Here is an 18,375-nt window from a genome sequence, read left to right on the forward strand (position 1 = left end):
CAACAAGCGGAGTTCTCCCCTCCTGCTTCTCCTCCACAGGCACCTCTGCCACCTCAGGTCACGGCTCAAGGCCACCAGCCTCAGCTTCCCTACTTCGCACCCCCATGGGCGACACCTGGATTCTCCTACCCTATGCCTTGGCTTCAGTGGTACTCTTTGCAACATCCTCCTACTAGTCATCCTCCTTCTGTGCATCAGTCTCCTGCTCCGTCCATTTCTAATGTGCCTGAACCCCCTCCTGAGTATGCAAGTTACACCATATCCTTAACTCTCCATTAGCCCTGGAAGGAGCCCTCCTCCCTCCGCCTCCACGGGCCGTGGACAACTGTAAACAATTTCAAGAACTTTTCAGGAGGGTGGCACTCAGTCAAGATATCCCTTTTTCAAGAGGTTCAGGAGATGCAACACAGACTCCTCAGAATCCTTCAACCGTCTGCACCCTCAAAAATCGCGCTCCCTATAAATGAAGCACTCCTGGAGCCAGCTGACACTCTCTGGCAAACCCCAGCGTCTTTAGTACCAACTTGCAAAAAGGCAGAACATAGATACTATGTCCCTGCTAAGGACGCTGACTTCCTATTTTTTCATCTACCACCGAACTCCCTTGTCATGGATGCAGTTGCACAGAGTACAAAACAGTCACAATATCGACCCACCCTGCAAGACAATGACCTTAGACGCCTTGACATCTTGGGCTGCAAGGTTTATATGTCCTCCACACTACAATTCAGAATTGCAAACTATTCGGCTCCCCTCGCCAGTTACAACTTTGATAATTACACTATACTTTTGAATTTGCCTCCTACGTTCCAGAGGATATGAGAGCAGACTTCAAATCCATCCTGACTGAGGGCTAACTGATTTCCAGAACAGCCCTACAGGCATCTCTCGACACGGCAGACACAGCACCCTGTACAACTGCAACTGCTGTGATTATGCGCAGATCCTCATGGCTCTCTGCATCTGGCATCCCCAAAGAACTGCCGACCAAAGTGGAGGATCTCCCTTTTGATAAGGACAAACTTTCTCCTACCCTCCTACCTTTCCCCGTCCCTCTTCAGGGACCCTTCTCACGACCACTTACTTCGCACAGAAGTGGTGCATCTTCTACAACTAGGTGCAGTGGAACCTGTGCCAACGCAAAATCAAGGGACAGGTTTCTACTCCCATTACTTTTTAACTCAGAAAAAGACTGGAGGATGGAGGCCTATACTAGATCTATGCCGACTGAACAAATTTGTGAAGATACAAAGATTCAAGATGGTCACACTGGGCACAATAATACCTGCACTGGATCAAGGGGACTGGTTCAAAGCCCTCGACCTACAGCATGCTTACTTTCATGTATCAATTCATCCAGCTCACAGACGCTTCCTACGATTCACAATCAGTCATGACCATTTTCAATACAGAATTCTTCCTTTCAGACCCGCCACAGCACCAAGAGTTTTTTTTCCAAAACTCTAGTCTTGGTCGTGGCTCACCTCTGCAAACACGGAGTCACGCTGTTCCCGTATCTGGATGATTGCCTTATCAAGGGCAACTCCTATGGCGAGACACTTCAAGCTACCCGTTTCGCCATCTCCCTCTTTCACAGCCTAGGCCTCCAAATAAACATCCAAAAATGCACTCTGACACCTAAACAACAGATCGAGTTCATCGGAGCTCATCTCAACTCAATCCACAGCAGGGCCTCACTCCCATATCACGGATTCCTCGCTATCATGCAGCTCAAACGCATGCTCTCTATTCGTCCCAGGACACAGGCAAGACTTTGCCTACAGCTCCTTGGTCGCATGGTAGCCACCGCCTTCATGGTTCACCACGCCAGGCTACACATGAGATGTCTCCAGGGCTGGCTGGATTCCAATTTCAAACCCAACAGACACACCTTAGGGATGCTGCCAACTCCTCCTCCCAATGTTATAGCTTCCCAGCATTGGTAAACAAGTCCAGAAAACCTCTGCACAGGGGTTTCCTTCCAGTAATGTTCCCCAACACTCATGCTCACCACGGACGCTTCCCTAATCGGTTGGGGAGCGCACCTAGGGCGGTACAAGGCGGGTGGTCCGCATCAGAGACGCACCTACACATAAATCTCTTAGAGCTCAGAGCAGTGAGGCAAGCATGCCTTCACTTTCTTCCCTTCAGAAAGAACAAATCTCTTTGGGCCTTAAAAGACAACATAGCATGCATGTACTACATAAACAGACAAAGGGGAGCCCGATCACATTCCCTTTGCATGGAAGCCATTCAACTATGTAATTGGTGCATACGACATCAAATACAAATCATCACTTCCTGCCTACCAGACTGCCACAACACTACTGCCGACGCACTCAGCAGGCACTTCCTGACACAACGCGAATGGGAACTGCACCCTGCAGTACTCCAACAGCTCTTCTCTCTCTGGGGCACCTCGTCAATAGATCTCTTTGCCACGACCTAGAATCGAAAATGTTCCATTTTGCTCCAGAGCGGGACTTCATCCCTAGGAGGTGCATTCCTCATCCCATGGAACAACTCTGTCCTGTACACCTTCCACCAATCCCTCTGTTACACAGAGTTCTTCGGAAGATTGTGGACGGCTAGGCCTGGGTCATCCTTATTGCCCTGGCTTGGCCAAGACAGATGTGGTATCCCTACCTACTCTGCATATCCTCCCGTCACCCACGGGCTCTCCCCAACAGGCCAGACCACGTTTCCCAGGGCAACCAGCTCCAAAAGCTCCACCTCACAGCCTGGTTCCTTCATGGTTCCAAACCCATGAACTAGCCTATTCTGAGCAAGTCCAATATATCCTCCTGCACAGTAGGAAAGACTTCACTCGTAAAACCTACCTGCAGAAGTGGAAGCGTTTTGCCCCCTGGTGCTCACGTAATCACTTAGCACTCAATAACATGACCCTGCCTAACATTCTAGACTTCCTCCTGAAACTAAAACAGGAAGGACTTTCGCTCAGCTCCATCAAAGTGCACCTGGCGGCACTTACCACCTTCCATGACCTATTAGACAGTTATTCATTCTTTACCCACTCCACCATAAAACACTTTCTCATGGGCCTGCAAAATCTCCACCTTGAAATTTACCCAACAGCGGCTGCATGGAATCTTAACCTTGTTCTTCATGCTCTCATGAAACCTCCATTTGAGGCCTTGGCTACTTCCTCTCATCTTCATATGTCCATGAAGGTGGCTTTCTTAGTTGCCATAACATCAGCAGGGAGAGTTATTGAAATGAGCACCCTGATGGCCCACTCTCCCCTACAGCAACTTCCAAAGACCAAACACTGAACACATCCAAATCTCCTAAGAATATCGACCTCCACTCAAACATACCTAATACCTTACCCTACTTATCCACCTCCGTACAAGAGCTACTCCGCAAGAGGCAACCATCTGCATACCTCAGCTCAGCACAATCGCCTTTAATTTAACGGACCAACCATTTTGAAGTCCCCACGACTCTGTTGTTCCCATGACCGAAAGATTCAAGGTACGGCGTCACAACAACGCTGTCCCCACAGGATATCTGACTGCAAATCAATCCTTTACCATGTGCAAAATCTTCCTTTTTCGAACCGCCCGAAGGCAAAACTCATCCTGATAACCTTGAGCCTTCAATCCTCCTTCCTGTGCACAATGTTCCCATTCCCTGACATCCGCAAAGCGACTTAAGGGGTCATCTGAACACAAGTTGCAAACCGCATCTCGCAGATCACTCAGCAGACATCAGTGGCCAGACACCAGTAGTATGACCATGAACATAACATTCTCAGACTCACTGCGCATCTTTCCAAATCCCAGCGCCAACCATCAGTGGTACTGCCTAAACTACCATTCAACTGGCGTGAGTCGGTCTTAAAATTTTTTGGGGACACCTCACTGGACACACTCAATAAGAAGAAGAAAAAGTTACACCGTTGCATAACTCTGAGTTCTGCAATGTGTGTCCCTTGGGTTGCTCCACTCCCTGCTCTCCTCCCCCTATTGAGTACTATATGAGCTCCACGTAGGGGAACGAGGAGGCTGGAGGGGGCGCGACAAGCGGCAGTCCCAGAATACATACTAGACGGAGAACCCATGTGCCCACCATGCCACCAAAATCTCCCATCGAAGCACCGGACGCACCATCTCCTAATGGAGCAACCCACAGGACACACCCATCGTCGAAGAAACCTCAGGGAGGGCTAAAACTGGAAAGTGCATGCGCGGAGTTAGCAGCGTGTGATGTACATCTGTGATAGGAACAGCTGCAGTGCCACACTCACCAGCTATCCACCGGCTGCAGTGCCACATGGCAGCATTTGCAGCGCTGTTGAGTGGTGCATTGTGGCCTTCCCAGCATTCAAGTCTGCAACGTCTTTTTCAAAAAGCGAGGGTGGGGTGGAGTTGATCAGGAGCGTCGGGAGACAGAGAGAGGATTTTGGAGCAGACACTGACAGCCCAGCCCTGTGCAAGTTCAATAAGCGAAGGGGTGGGTGGAGTGTGAAACAGGGAGCGTCTGGGAGACAAGAGAGAGCGATTTTTTTGAGCAGACAGCTGTGAGCTGCCCTGCCTTCCAAAATTCTGGCATTTCCCCACCCACTCAACACGTCTTAAATGTAAGAAAGCTTCAGACCTCAGATAACAGCTTCCAGATGCGACTCCCCCCCCGCCATGCTGTTTGTGTCCTCAAGCGAACATTTGAACATTCCGAAAGCGGCGCTCGCTTCCTCGCTGGACAAGAGCACTGTGTTGTAGTCCGGTGGAGGACCTTCCCTTTGTTGAGACAGGATCTGGATACCCTCTTGAATCCCTGGAGGCCAATAACACTGCTTGGTATGTCCACAAACCGATGAGGCCGCTGTCATCACCCAGCGCTGGATTCGCTACACCCGTACAACCCAGAGTACAGCCAGCGCTGCAGCCCAGGAGTTGCAAGCGCTGGCAGACTTTGTAAGTGTGTGAAGCACCGGAGTAATTGCAGCGCTGAACCCCTCACAGTCTCCTACCATGCGCAACTGCAAGTGAGCCAAGCCCCAGTGTACGCAAGGTGAGTATACTTCTTTGTTGAGTCGCAGGAAAAAGAAGTGAGTCGGATTTGACAGCAGCCCTCAACTGACTCTGAAGGGGGTTTCCAATAGAGAGTAACTCAGCTTTCTCCAGTGTGGCGAGTGACAAGACAGTAGGAGCATGGTCTCAAGTGTGCAGTGGGGATGTTTACGTTGGATTATTAAGTAAACACCTATTTCACAGGAGGTAGTAAGCACGGAAATGTTACCTGGGAAGTGGGTGGAACTCCAATCCTAGAGAAGTTTAGGCCCGGGTTGACAAAGCTCTGGCTGGGATGATTTAGTTGGCGTTGGTCCTGCTTTGAGCAGGGGGTGGGACTAGATGACCTCCTGAGGTCTCTTCCAACCCTAATCTTCTATTATTCTAAAAGAATCAGTTGAGGAGATTGCTGGCCTGGTGCTGTTAATTACTAGTAAATCCTGGAAAAATAGAGAAATTCCAGAAGGGTGGAAGAATGCTAATGTGCTAGTATTCAAAAAGTGCAAAGGGGGATGATGGGATAATTGTAGGCTGGTTAGCTTGACATCGATCCCAGACAATGTTATTGAGAAGCCGGTGTGGGATTCAATTAATAACAAATTAAAGGATTGGAAAATAATTAATACCAGTCATCACTGTTTTATGGAGAATGGTCTTGCCAAACAAACCTGATTTAATTCTTTGATGAGATTACAAGTTCGCCTGATAAAGATAACTGCCTAGATGTATGTTTGACTTAATATTGCAGAACATTCTGATTAAAAAAGGACACTGTACAATATCAGTGGCGATTGATTGATTGATTGATTGGTGATCCCTTGATTCAAGGATGACCCCTACCATGGATTTACATTTTGGTCCTGAAATGACTCAGGAGTCTGATCCTGGAACCGCAATTCCTCCCACAGTAGGTACAGATATTTTGTGGTGGGTCAGCTGCCTGCTGAGAGAAAGTTATTTCTTTTTCCTTTCTCTTCTCCCTCTTTTCAGCTTCGAGGAAGGGTACTTCTCCTCGAAGCAGGCCACTGTCTGATGGAGTTTAGGACACCATTGGGGCTGATTTACTCTTCCCAGCTTGTGATATCCACATCAGTTTTCTTAAGATGTGCTCTCAGTTTGTATTCATAGAATTTCCTATGACCACCACGGGATCTCTGACCACCATGGGTGAGCTGAGAGTAGAGAACTTGTTTTGGAAGGTGAGAGTCTGGCTCCGCACACAATGTCCAGCCCAGCAAAATTAGTGCAAGAGGATCGTTGCTTCAATGCTGGTGACATTGGTTTCAGCGAGGATGCTGGCATTAATGCAGGGATCTTGCCACTTGAAGTGAAGGATCTTCCAGAGGCATCGTTGATGATACCTCGGCAGACTCTTTAAGTGCTGTCAATAGGTCACCCAGGTTTCGTATCCATAAAGGAGTGTATGAACAATTGTCTCATAGACCTGGTGTCTTGTCATAGATCACGGTCCATGAAAACACATCAGAGCAATTTCCCAAAGGAAGCACTTGTGCACTGGATTCTGTGCTGGATCTCACTGTTGATTTTTTTATTTTGAGAAAGTTGGCTACTGAGTTAGCAAAAGTGCTCAGCTGTTTCCAAAGTTTGTCTCTCCATGGTGATTTGTGGTGGGTCATGTGCAAGGCCTGAAGCAGGTTGATAGACCACTTTAGTCTTCTCAATATTGAGTGAGAGTCCTAGGCTCTGGTAAGCTTATGCAAGAAAATCCTCTCAGTGTGCGCGAGGATGACGCAATCATCACCATACTGCAGATCAGTAATGGACACCTGAAGACTTTAGACTTTGAGCAGAGACATCAAAGATTAAAGAGCCACCCATCCATTCTGTATTGAATGTCAACTCCATTGGGGAGCTGATCTTTAACAAGTATCAAAATGACTGCTAAGTAGATGGAAAACAAGGTTAGGGCAACAACGCATCCTTGCTTAATCCCAGTTTTGATGATGAAAGGTTCCATCTCAAGGCCATTACAGAGAAGTGTGTCAATCATCTGATCATGGAGAAGCCTTAGGACCTTAATAAATTTTGGAGGGCAGCCAAATCTGGCCAGGACCTTCCACAGGGCTTTGTGATTGACAGTGTCGCAAGCCTTTGTCAAATTGATGAAACCCATGTACAGGTCCTGATTATGCTTACGAGATTTTTCCTGGATTTGGTGGTCAACGAAAATCATGTCAGTTGTCCCGTGGGATGGTCTAAAACCCCACTGAGATTGCAGCAATATTTCCTCAACAAGGGGAAGTAATTGGTTTAAGAGGGTGTGGGCAAGAATTTTCCCTGCTGTAGATAGCAAGGCAATGCCTCAATAGTTTCAACACTCTGACTTATCTCCTTTCTTAAAGATTGTAACAATGTTGGCGTTCCTCAAGTCTTCTGGAATCTTCTCATTATACCAGATATGAAAAAAAAGTTTTTGGAGTTTCCCCACCAGTTCTTCACCTCCAAACTTGTAGAGTTCAGCTGGTCCTGCTGCCTTGCTGTTGTGAGTTTACATATGGCTCATGTTACTTCTTCGAGGGGGGGAGGTGGGTCAGCAAGAGATTCTCTTTCATGTCGTTGAGGTATAGCTTTGATACTGGCATCCAAGACCATTGACTCACAGTTCAGGAGTAGCTCAAAATGCTCCTTCTATCTGGCTTTGATGGCTTTGCTGTCCTTAAAATACATTGACCTGTCTTGGGCTCAGAGTGGTGTGGGGCCATGGGAACATGGGCCATAAATGGCTCTTATTGCATGAAAAAAACCTCCTCATGTATGTTTATCAACATAGAGCTCTATCTCCTTGGCCTTTTCTCGCCACCCCTTATTTTTGATGTCTTGGATTTTCCTTTGGGCTTTAGCTTTGAGTTGCTTGTATGACTCTTTCTTCTGCTGGTGTGATTTGTCATTTTGCCACATGCAATGAGCTTTTATTTTTTGGTCAAGCAGGCTCTGAATCTCAGCACTGTTCTCATCAAACCAATCTTGGTGATGACGGGTGACATAGCCAATGGACTCAGCACGTGCCAAGAGAATGGCAGTCTTTAATCCCTTCCAGAGATTTTCATTATGATCATCAGCTGTAGGCATAGCAGTCCCCTCTTTGGGGACCATCACCTTGTTGTGGTGAAGGGGCTTGCGTGTTCCAATGATCCTCAGAGCTAAGTTGTCAGGAGCCTCATGTTCCTGGTAGGGTTTCTCAAGGTGAACAGGCCTAAGGGGAAGTCCCAAACAAAGCATGGTCCAATCCCCCAAGTCCTTAATGGTGGATCAGGTGGAAGAGGGTCCTTGATCTCAATGCCTGTGAAAGCAGGTGAAGGCTGCAGCAAGTGGAGATCTCCAGTCGACTTGGACTTTCCTTGCCACTGGGCCTCAAAACTCCAACTTGTCATGATCGTGTGGTCACTGTAGGTGCACCAGCTTCCCCACATTAATAGAAATCATCCGCAGGCTTCTACCATGGGAAATAATATTTTTCCAACCTTCCAAGCCCTGCGGCGATGGACTAGAGGTGATGAGGACAGGATTAGTGAATCTGACAGTCTCTAGCCACGAATGTGCATGTAGGTGGCGGTAGTTAGATGTTGGTCTGGCACCTGGACTGAGATGGGTGCAGTTCAGCAGCTACTATCACAAATGAGCAGTCCTTTTTAGGATCCCCTCTTGTCAAGGCTGATTCCCCACTTTGGCATTTGAGTGCAGGAAGTGGGGGTCTGCAAGGATTCTGAAATTTAATACTGGTCACTTCAGGCTAGTATTAAACTCCCAAGGTTACAGCTTTTCTTTGAACTTTGGGCTAGATGCTGCCACCACCCAAGTGCAAAACCCCCACCTTTGAAAACCCAGGAAGGAGCACTTGGGAATTCCTTCCTGCAGGGGAACCTCAAGGCTCTACACCACCTTCTCCGGGGAAGAGCTGAGAAAGAAACTGTCAAATTTCCCTCCCCACGCTGAACTCTGGGGTACAGATGTGGGGACCTGCATGAAAGACCCCCTAAACTTATTTCTACCAGCTTAGATTAAAATTTTCCCAAGGCACAAATCCTTTCCTTGTCCTTGGATGGTGGTGTTGCCACCACCAAATGATTTAGACAAAGATTCAGAAAAAGGGCAATTTGGAGTCCCTGTTTCCCCAAAATATTCCCCCAAGCCCCTTCACCCCCTTTCCTGGGGAGGCTTGAGGATAATATACTAACCAATTGGTACAATGTGAGCACAGATCAAAACTTTGGGGTTTTAGGACACTGAAAATCAATCAGGTTCTTAAAAGAAGAATTTTATTAAAAAAAAAGTAAAAGAATCACATCTGCAAAATCAGGATGGAAGGTAACTTTACAGGGTAAATACAAAGATTTAAAACACAGAGGATTCACCTCTAGGCTTAGCTTCAAAGTTACAAAAAACAGGAATAAAACTCCCTCTTAGCATAGGGAAAATTCACAAGCTAAAACAAAAGACAATCTAACACATTTCCTTGCCTTTACTTACAATTTTTGTAATCTTAGATGCTTATTTCAGGTAAGGTTTTAGGAGAGTGTTTTTTCCTGCCTGATCCCTCTCTCGCCCAGAGAGAGAGAACAAACAAAGAGAGCACAAACAAAACTCCCCCGCACCCCAGATTTGAAAATATCTTTTCTTATTGGTCCTTTTGGTCAGGTGGCAACCAGGTTATTTGAGCTGCTTAACACCTTACATGGTAAAGGATGGATTTTATGATACCCTTAGCAGTATGTTTATGACAGAAACAAAATCAGCTGTTGCCACCAGCTAATTAAACAACATGCACAAATCTCTTAGGACACAAAAATCCAATCTTGTTCTTAAAAAAGGTACATTTTATTAAAAACAAAAAGAGAGAAAATACATCTAAAAATGCAGACTATTGCTAGTTTTTAAAAAGAACTATGTATAAGGATTAAGCATCAGAATAACTTCCTTGAAGTCCAGCTTAAAGATTACAAGCAAAACAAAAGCATCTGGGGTTAGCACAGAGGAGTCCACTAGCCATAAAGTAATAAAAGAGATAAACGTAATCACATCTTCCCAGACATTTCCTGATCTACTTATGTATCTGGGGTTTCAAATGAGTAGTTTCTAGGGATGTGTAAGAACCTGAGGAATAAGGGTTAAAAGCAGCCCTAGGGAGGGCTGTAGCTGGGAGAAAGCAGCTACTAGGCTGACTGGGGAAAGCAGCCTCAGCTGGGGGCCATGCCCCAATCAGGCCGAGGTTGGCTTAATGAGGGCCCAGCTGGCCCTTATAAGAGAGCTGGGGCCAGAAGCCAGGGACAGACTCTCTCTAGCTTTGAGAAGGAGGGACCTGGCTGCAGGGAGCTGAGAGAAGGGACCTGGAGTAGAGCAGTTCTACAGGAAGGCCAAGGGAGCTGGGGAGCTTCGACCTGGAAAACCCCAAGGCTGTGGCCTAGTGCAAGGCCAATTAGGTAGTGGGGTCGCAGGGGGCAGCCCATGGGTAGGCAGAGGCAGCAGGTTCAAACCCCTCTTGCCTATGATGAGTGGCTTTTACAGTGCAGTCTGCCCCAGTGAGCGGGGGCTACATAGTGACTGGCAGTAGCCCATGACTGAGGCAAGGTGGGGATAGGGGTTGGGGGTTCCCCTGGGTGGGGTGACCCTGAGACTGTGGGGGTATTGCCACGGGGCAGCACCTCAAAGACAAGGGCACCGGATCCTGGGGAAGGGACCTGAGGGCCAGTGGCAGCAGGGCACCATCCTGCAGAGGGCGCTCCAGAGCCTGGAAATGCTAATTCCCTGAGACGACCAGCAGGAGGCACTGCAGTGGTGAGTCGCACACCCCGACTGGATGATTTGATGATTTTTCATACCTGGCTCAAAGCTTCTTACAGCATTGCTGCTCTGTGTCTCCTCTCCGGGAGAGTAACCACAGACAGACAAAAAAGGAGTCTTGTTTCAATTTTAAACAGTTCCAGCCTTCCCATTGGCTCCTTTGGGCCAGGTGCCTGCTCACTTCCCTTTACCTATGCATGGCAGCCAGACTTGTTAACCCTTTACAGGTAAAGCAAGTAGAGAACAACTACAAACAGGGATTTTATAGCTAACTAACTGGCTGGGTGTCCATAAAAGGTAACTTCCCCCCTCCCCCAACCTTCATTTATGACACCTCTGCTCATCCCGCATGGGGAGAGGGCTAGAAAAGGTGCCCTAAACCTAGGATGTCTCATACATTCCTGGCTGGATTACCACATCTAGTGGGATCACTCTGCCTGCGGTTGAAGCTATAAAAAGACAGTGACTTTTGCTGCATATAATGTTCACACCCTAATGGGTAACAAAGATAATGTACGGCCGGAAAGAAGAACTGCTACCGTCGCCAGGGAACTTGCGAGATATAACATCAACGTCGCTGCCCTGAATGAGACAAGGTGCCCAGATGAACGTCAACTGAGAGAAAAAGGTGGAGGCTACATCTTTTCCTGGAAAGGAAAATCTGCAGAGAACAGGCACGTTCATGGGTTTGTTTTGCTATTAGGAATAAGTTTGCCATTCAGCTTACAGAATTTCCTGTAGGAATCAATGAGCATCTTATGACTTCGTCTTGAGCTCAGCAACACTCATATGCCCCAACACTTGATTCTATCGAGGCTATCAAGCAACAATTCTATACAGATTTTGACAGTCTTGACCAACATTCCCAAGGAGGACAAGATCATTCTCCTCAGAGATTTTAATGCTAGAGTCGGGTGGGAGTCAGGTCTCTGGAATGGATCTGGAGTAGGAAAGGCTAACTCCAACAGCATCCTCCTCCTGAGCAAATGTGTAGAACATGACCTGATCATCACGAATACCCTGTTTAGACAAGATGAGAAGTGTAAGACCACCTGGAGACAGCCTCACTCCAGGCATTGGCACCTTTTTGACTATGTTCTTGTTAGACCTCGAGATCGGAAGGATGTCCGCATCAGAAGGGCCAAGTGTGGTGCTTATGACTGTTGGACAGACCATCGCCTTGTTAGATTAATCATGAATTTCCAGGTCACCTCAAGGCATCGCAAGCAGGCAAAATCAGTATGAAATAAATTCAACGTCAAGTCCCTTGAAGATATAGTGACTCAGGAGGAACTTCAGAAGTGTCTCCAAGAGAAGTTTGCCACAATATCAGTAGACCACAATGAATTGCAAACTGGCTCACAGACAACTCTCAAAAAGTAGGGACTCGTGGGAGGGGGGGAGTGCTTCTAGTGGGGTTTTGCAGGGATCAGAGTGGTAGGCCTGATGCTATTCAACAGTCTCATCAGTGATCAGGAAGTAAATATAAAATTGCTTCTGATAAAATTTTCAGATGACACAAAGACTGGAGGAGTAGTAAATAATGGCTGGTCAGGTCATTGGTACTGAATGGTCTGGATCACTTGGTAAGCTGGATCCATGGAAACAAAATACATTTTAATACAAAAACAAAGTTGTACATCCAGGAACAAGGAATGCAAGCAACACCCACAGAATTGGGGCCTGTATCCTGGGAAGCAGTGACTCTGAAAAGGATTTAGGGGTCGTAGTGGCCAAACAACTCAACATGAACTGCTAGTGTTATGCTGTGGCAAAAAGTGCTAATATGGTCCTGGGATGTTGTGACACTGTGTTGTCCTGCTTCTGCCTCTTGTCTAGCCACAAACCACTCAGAGACCTTCTGGTCAAACATCTTGTTCAATTTATTTACGCTGTTCTTTCCATACCACCCTTACAAACTGGTGACGCTCTGTATTTACCATGGCATACATTGTCTAGCTCATTCCCCCAAGGAGGAGGGAGATAGAAAGTATCTTCCCTCGAGAGATCCTCTTGGCTCTTGACTCTCAAAAGCCTGCCAGTGCCTCTCTTTTCCCCAAGCACTTCCTTCCTGTGCCTTTCTACTCTCTGGGCTAGTGAGTTGTAGCTCTCTCCAGCCCATCCCCAGTCTGTCAGCCGGGCACAGCTTTGCCCTGAGGTTTACTCCAGGGTGATCCAGTGATCAGACTGCTAGTACAGCTGCTGTTGGCCAGCACTCTGTCACAGTTGTATGAACAGGAGTAGCGAGTAGCAGGTGATTTTACCTCTGCATATGGCACTGGTGAGATGGAATTTGAAACAGTGCCATGGGTGGCTGAAGGGCAGGTGGATGAGGACTTGTGGCTCCGGCCATGGGGGAGGGGCAAGGCAGGGGGTCTTGGGGCTCTAGCTGTGGAGAGGGCACAGGCAGAAGAGGGGGAGCTGGGGGCTAGCCCCCACCCAAAGGGGAACTCCACCCTGCCACCCGTGAATGCTGCGTTCAGTTCTGGTACCCACATGTTTAAAAGGATGTTGAAAAATTGGAAAGACTGCAGAAAAGAGACATAAAAATAATTGCAGGGCTGGAGAAAATGTGTTCTTCTTCAAGTAATGTCCCTGTGGGTGCTCCACTTTGGGTGTCAGTGCATCCCTGTGCCGCTGATCAGAGAATTTCAGCAGCAGTGCCTGTCTGGGTCGTGCAAGCACTGTTCCTGTCTCACGGCACCGTTGGTGCCTCATCTAGCACATGCAACCCAACCCCCTTAGTTCCTTCTCAGATGTCCTTAGCCAGAGACGGAGCTCCCAGTGGTGTCCTGACTAGCTTGTTAAACACTTATAGAAATAGTTAAAAGTTTATAGTTTGTTACTAATGGTTACTTATCCTTCTTTGTGTTAAAAATATTATTTTTTATATTTCCCTCTCAGACCATTAGGGTCTACATGGGGCTAACCATCCCCATCCAGCTATGCCTGGTTCACCAGGATTTAAACGATGCACATCATGCCCCGACGGTATGTCTGTGTCGGATGGACATTCACTCTGCGTCCTCATGGCAGATGAAATTCAGTGTTGATAAATGCAAAGTAATGAACATTGGAAAACTATACATATAAAATGATGGGGTCTAAATTAGCTGTTACCACTCAAGGACGATCTTGGAGTCATTGTGGATAGTTCTCTGAAAACATCCACTCAATGTGCAGCGGCAGTCAAAAAAGCAAACAGAATGTTGGGAATCATTTAAGAAAGGGATAGATAAGAAGACAGAAAATATCATATTGCCTCATTATAAATCCATGGTACACCCACATCTTGAATACTGCGTGCAGAGGTGGTCGCCCCATCTCAAAAACATATATTGGACTTGGAAGAGGTTCAGAAAAGGGCCACAAAAATGATTCAGGGTATGGAACATCTTCCGTTTAAGGAGAGATTAATAAGACTGGGACTTTTCAGCTTGGAAAAGAGATAACTTGGAGGAGATATAATTGAGATCTATAAAATCATGACTGGTGTGGAGAAAGTAAATAAGGAAGTGTTATTTACTCCTCCTCCTAACACACAGACTAGGGGCCACCAAATGAAATTAATAAGCAGCAGGTTTAAAACAAACAAAAGGAAATATTTCTCCACACAACGCACAGTCAACCTGTGGAACTCCTTGCCAGAGGATGTTGTGAAGGCCAAGACTATAACAGTGTTCAAAAAGAACTAGATAAATTCATGGAGAATAGGTCCATCAATGGCTATTAGCCAGGGTGGGCAGCGATGACATCCCTAGCCCGTTTGCCAGAAGCTGGGAATGGGCGACAGGGGATGGATCACTTGATGATTCCCTGTTCTATTCATTCCCTCTGGTGCACCTGGCATTGGCCATTGTTGGAAGACAAGGTCCTGGGCTAGATGGACCTTTGGTCTGACTCAGTATGGCTGTTCTTGTGTTCTTATGCCTTGGTGAGTCGCGTATTCCCCAAAAATGTGTTTACTGCAGCATTCTGAAAGCCAGACGGGCACTGCTACCGAAACTCTCTGATTAACAGTGCAGGGACACACCAACACCTGAGGTGGAGCACCCACAGAAAGACACATCTCAAAAAACCTTTTACTGCACAGGGTGAGTAACCTTCTCTTACAGTGACAGACTGAGGGCTTGTCTAAATTGAGAGTTAGCGCATAGAAAGCTGGGATGTAAATATACAGCACACTAGCTTGTTGTGCACTAACTGGCTGTATGGATTCTGCTACTGTGCACTAAAGTTCCATCGTGCTCTTTGATCTAATGCTGGACAGGAGACCAAAGCATGCGACAGGACTGTTCGTGCATGGCAGAAGGGTGCACGACCAGTTAGTGCTGTGGCAAGGAAGTGCCCTGCAAACTTACACTCACCCTTCCCACACACTAACTGTCCGTATAGGACAAGCCCCTAAAGGGCTCGGTCTGTTCATCTTGTCATAAAGAGATGGCAAGGTGCCTTGATTTCAGTATCTAAATACCTTCCGGGGGAGATAATACGGTATACTAAAGGACTCTTTAATCTAGTGGAGAAAGGCACACAAACATTTACAGCGGAAGTTGAAGCCAGAGAAATTCACATTAGATATAGTTCTTTCACTGTGAGCATAATTAACCCTTGAAACAAACTCCCAAGTGAAGTGGTGGATTCTCCAGTTCTTGATGGCTTCAGATCCAGACTGGAGGGCTTTCTGGAAGGGATGCTTTAGCCAAACACAAGTTATCAGGTTAAAAAGAGGGGGAAACTGGGATGAGATTCTCTGACCTGTGCTCCACAGGTGGTCAGAGCAGATGATCTAATGGTTCCTTCTGGTCTTAAACTATGAATCTATGAGGTTATTTTGAGGGGAGCTGTATCTTAGGAGCCAACTGAACAAATGGCCCTAAATGTACACCACAGTCTGTACCCCAGGCCCTCAGCTGGCTTAATAAGGGCTTGTCTACACACTGTTTTTGTACCGTTTAAACTTTATCATTTTGAAACTTGTATAGTTAAAGTAGTACAGCCCCTCGTGTGGAGGCAGATAGTTATAAAGGTCCATCAGTGGCTATTAGCCAGGATGGTCAGGAATGCAACCCCATGTTTTGACTCTCTCTGACAGGCTGCTGGGCTAGATGGACCTTTGGTCTGACCCAGTCTGGACATTCTTATGTTCTTATATCTTTATACTGGCATAGCTTCTTGTTGTGAATGTAGGGACTGTAAATACAAGGCAATTTTCTACCGGTTTATCTGTGTCCACACTAAGGATCATGCTGATTTAGCTATTTTAATAAAGAATCGCATCCCAAACCAAAATAGTAAATAGTTACAAACACTTTGTGTCGATGTCATGGATCCACAGGGTTGGTGCTACACCCTGGCTTTGGAAGGGTCTCTAGGAGGACCCCGTCAGTGATCCAGACCCCCAGTGTGTCTCTCTCTTCCTCCAGGGGAAGCCATGCAGCTTCACTGCCTCCTAAGACTAGACCTCTGGGCCGTTAGCCCCCCTGCTCCACCCCTTGAGCTCCTCCCACAGCAACAGACCCCAAGGGAGACTTGTCCATTCTTCAGGGACTAATGCACCTCACTCAGCATCTGTAGGGACACTCACAGCACAGAAGTGTTGGTTATTCGTTAACTGGACACAGCATAGGAAGGCCTTTGGGTAGCCTTGAGAACTGAAGGCTAAAGCACAGTCCATCCTGGTTAGCTCAGAGCCCAGCCCAGCTGTAGCAATCCCCTTGGTTCAAGCTCTGTCCATCCCTCCGTCTGATCTCCTGTGTCGGACTCCAGGTGAGAGCCCCCATTCCTTCCAGCAGCCAGCTCTGATCCCCCTCTTCACACCTCCCCTGGCCTTTGTTCTCCAGCTGGGGGATTTTGCTCAGCCTCTCTGCTGAGAGGTAGGGAAATCTGTATCCCTCTGGGACATTGGCTGCTAGTTGTCACTGTCCTGGGGACTGGATTTGCCATTGTCTTCTCCAATGCTCCATTACTATGAGGACCGGACCAGACCCAGACAGCTTGGTGACTCCCACACCTATGTCTCCTGGCCTGTTCTGAGTGGCCTTTTCCACCCACTGGGTAACAACACAGCACATAGGGGAAATTGAGGCACATACTGAACTGATAAAAATATTACAGAACAGTCTCACTTTTGTCACAGTACACCAGGGCTACGTTTCAAGCCTGTTTGAATGTACCTGTTAATTTTATAGCACTTTAAAAATGGACTGCTTGTTGGCTTTCACTAGCTGAGATAAACTCATGTCAGTTCCTTGTTGATCCTGCCTCTATTTTTTCCCTAGCTGCAGGGCAAAAATACACTATAAGAGCTGGCAAATTTTTAAATGAGGTAATTTTGGTGGGGGCTGCATCTTAGGAACCTCTTGACCAACTGATCCCAACCTGGCATCACTAACTGTACCGGGATCCTCAACCGGCACAGTAATGTTCAGACCAATCTCAGTATGCATGTGGATTGTAAAGCACTTTGAAAAATTGGCTGTAAACAGAAACCTCTGTACAACCTTAACTATGGCACTGCAAGGGCTACCTCATACTACATTTCCAACCCCATCCGAAGGTTTATGTCAGGAGTGTTGTCAAAGAGACTTTATTTGTATTTTCAGTGACAGCTGAGATTCAGGTTTATGTTTCAGTTCCCTCAGGCTGTGTGGTGTGAGGTATGTCTCTGTCAACATGTTACCAGGGCACGTCCTGGCAGATAGTGCAGGGAGGTCATATGCCTGATTGAGAGAGTTGCCATGGGGCATGTGCCCAGGGGATCCCTTCTCCATGCCAGTGCTGCTCTGGGGCTGCAGTCTCTGTCACCTGGAACTCCCGACTTCTGCCATGACCTTGTGATTTTGTTCTTTGCCTCCTGGTAGGCTGTGTGCAGTTCCTTGAACAGCCCACTATGGCTTTTGTCCGGCTGAATGAGGCAGTCTTCCTGGAATCTGTCCTGGAGGTCCCAATTCCAGTCAGGTTCATCTTTGTCCTGCTGGGACCCAGTCAGGCCAACGTCGATTACCATGAAATTGGACGGTCCATTTCTACCCTCATGTCTGACAAGGTAGGCGCTGGGCATGCATTCCTGCTAGAGCATGGGGAATGGTGGTATGGTGGGACAGAGGTCAGACACAGGACAGAAAAGCTGCAGAGATGCTGCACCAAGTCCCTTCTGGACAGGGGTTAGGGACAGGGAGTGCTGGGATGCACAGGTCTTATCAGAAAAGCCAAGCCTGGGATAGGGAGGATGGCCCGGTACAAAAGAAAAACGTTTTCACTCGGAGCGTGGTGATGCACTAGAATGGGTTACCTAGGGAGGTATAGAATCTCCATCCTTAGAGGTTTTTAAGGTCAGGCTTGACAAAGCCCTGGCTGGGATGATTTAGTTGGGGATTGGTCCTGCTTTGAGAAGGGGGTTGGACTAGATCCCTCCTGAGGTCCCTTCTGACCCTATATTCTATGATTCTGTGAAAGAGGGAGACCAGGACAGACATCAGGCTGGGGCAGGAAGTGCTAAATTTGGAGGTGAACACAAAAGGAGAGATCCCCAGAAACTTCA

At 47.3% G+C, this 18,375-nt stretch overlaps 1 protein-coding gene across 3 annotated transcripts in view; it reads left to right on the top strand.

Annotated features, from left to right (window-relative positions):
* The window catches only part of SLC4A3 (solute carrier family 4 member 3), a 71,016-nt gene that overhangs the window by 33,569 nt on the left and 19,072 nt on the right, over positions 1-18,375 (top strand). For all 3 annotated transcript variants that reach the window (XM_032774438.2, XM_032774446.2, XM_075070326.1), the window contains one exon: positions 17,696-17,880. In XM_032774438.2, the coding sequence (XP_032630329.1) occupies positions 17,696-17,880 (185 nt within the window). The remainder of the gene's footprint in view (positions 1-17,695; positions 17,881-18,375) is intronic.

The sequence above is a fragment of the Chelonoidis abingdonii genome, chromosome 10 (genome assembly GCF_003597395.2).
Source record: "Chelonoidis abingdonii isolate Lonesome George chromosome 10, CheloAbing_2.0, whole genome shotgun sequence".
Taxonomy (NCBI): Eukaryota; Metazoa; Chordata; order Testudines; family Testudinidae; genus Chelonoidis; species Chelonoidis abingdonii.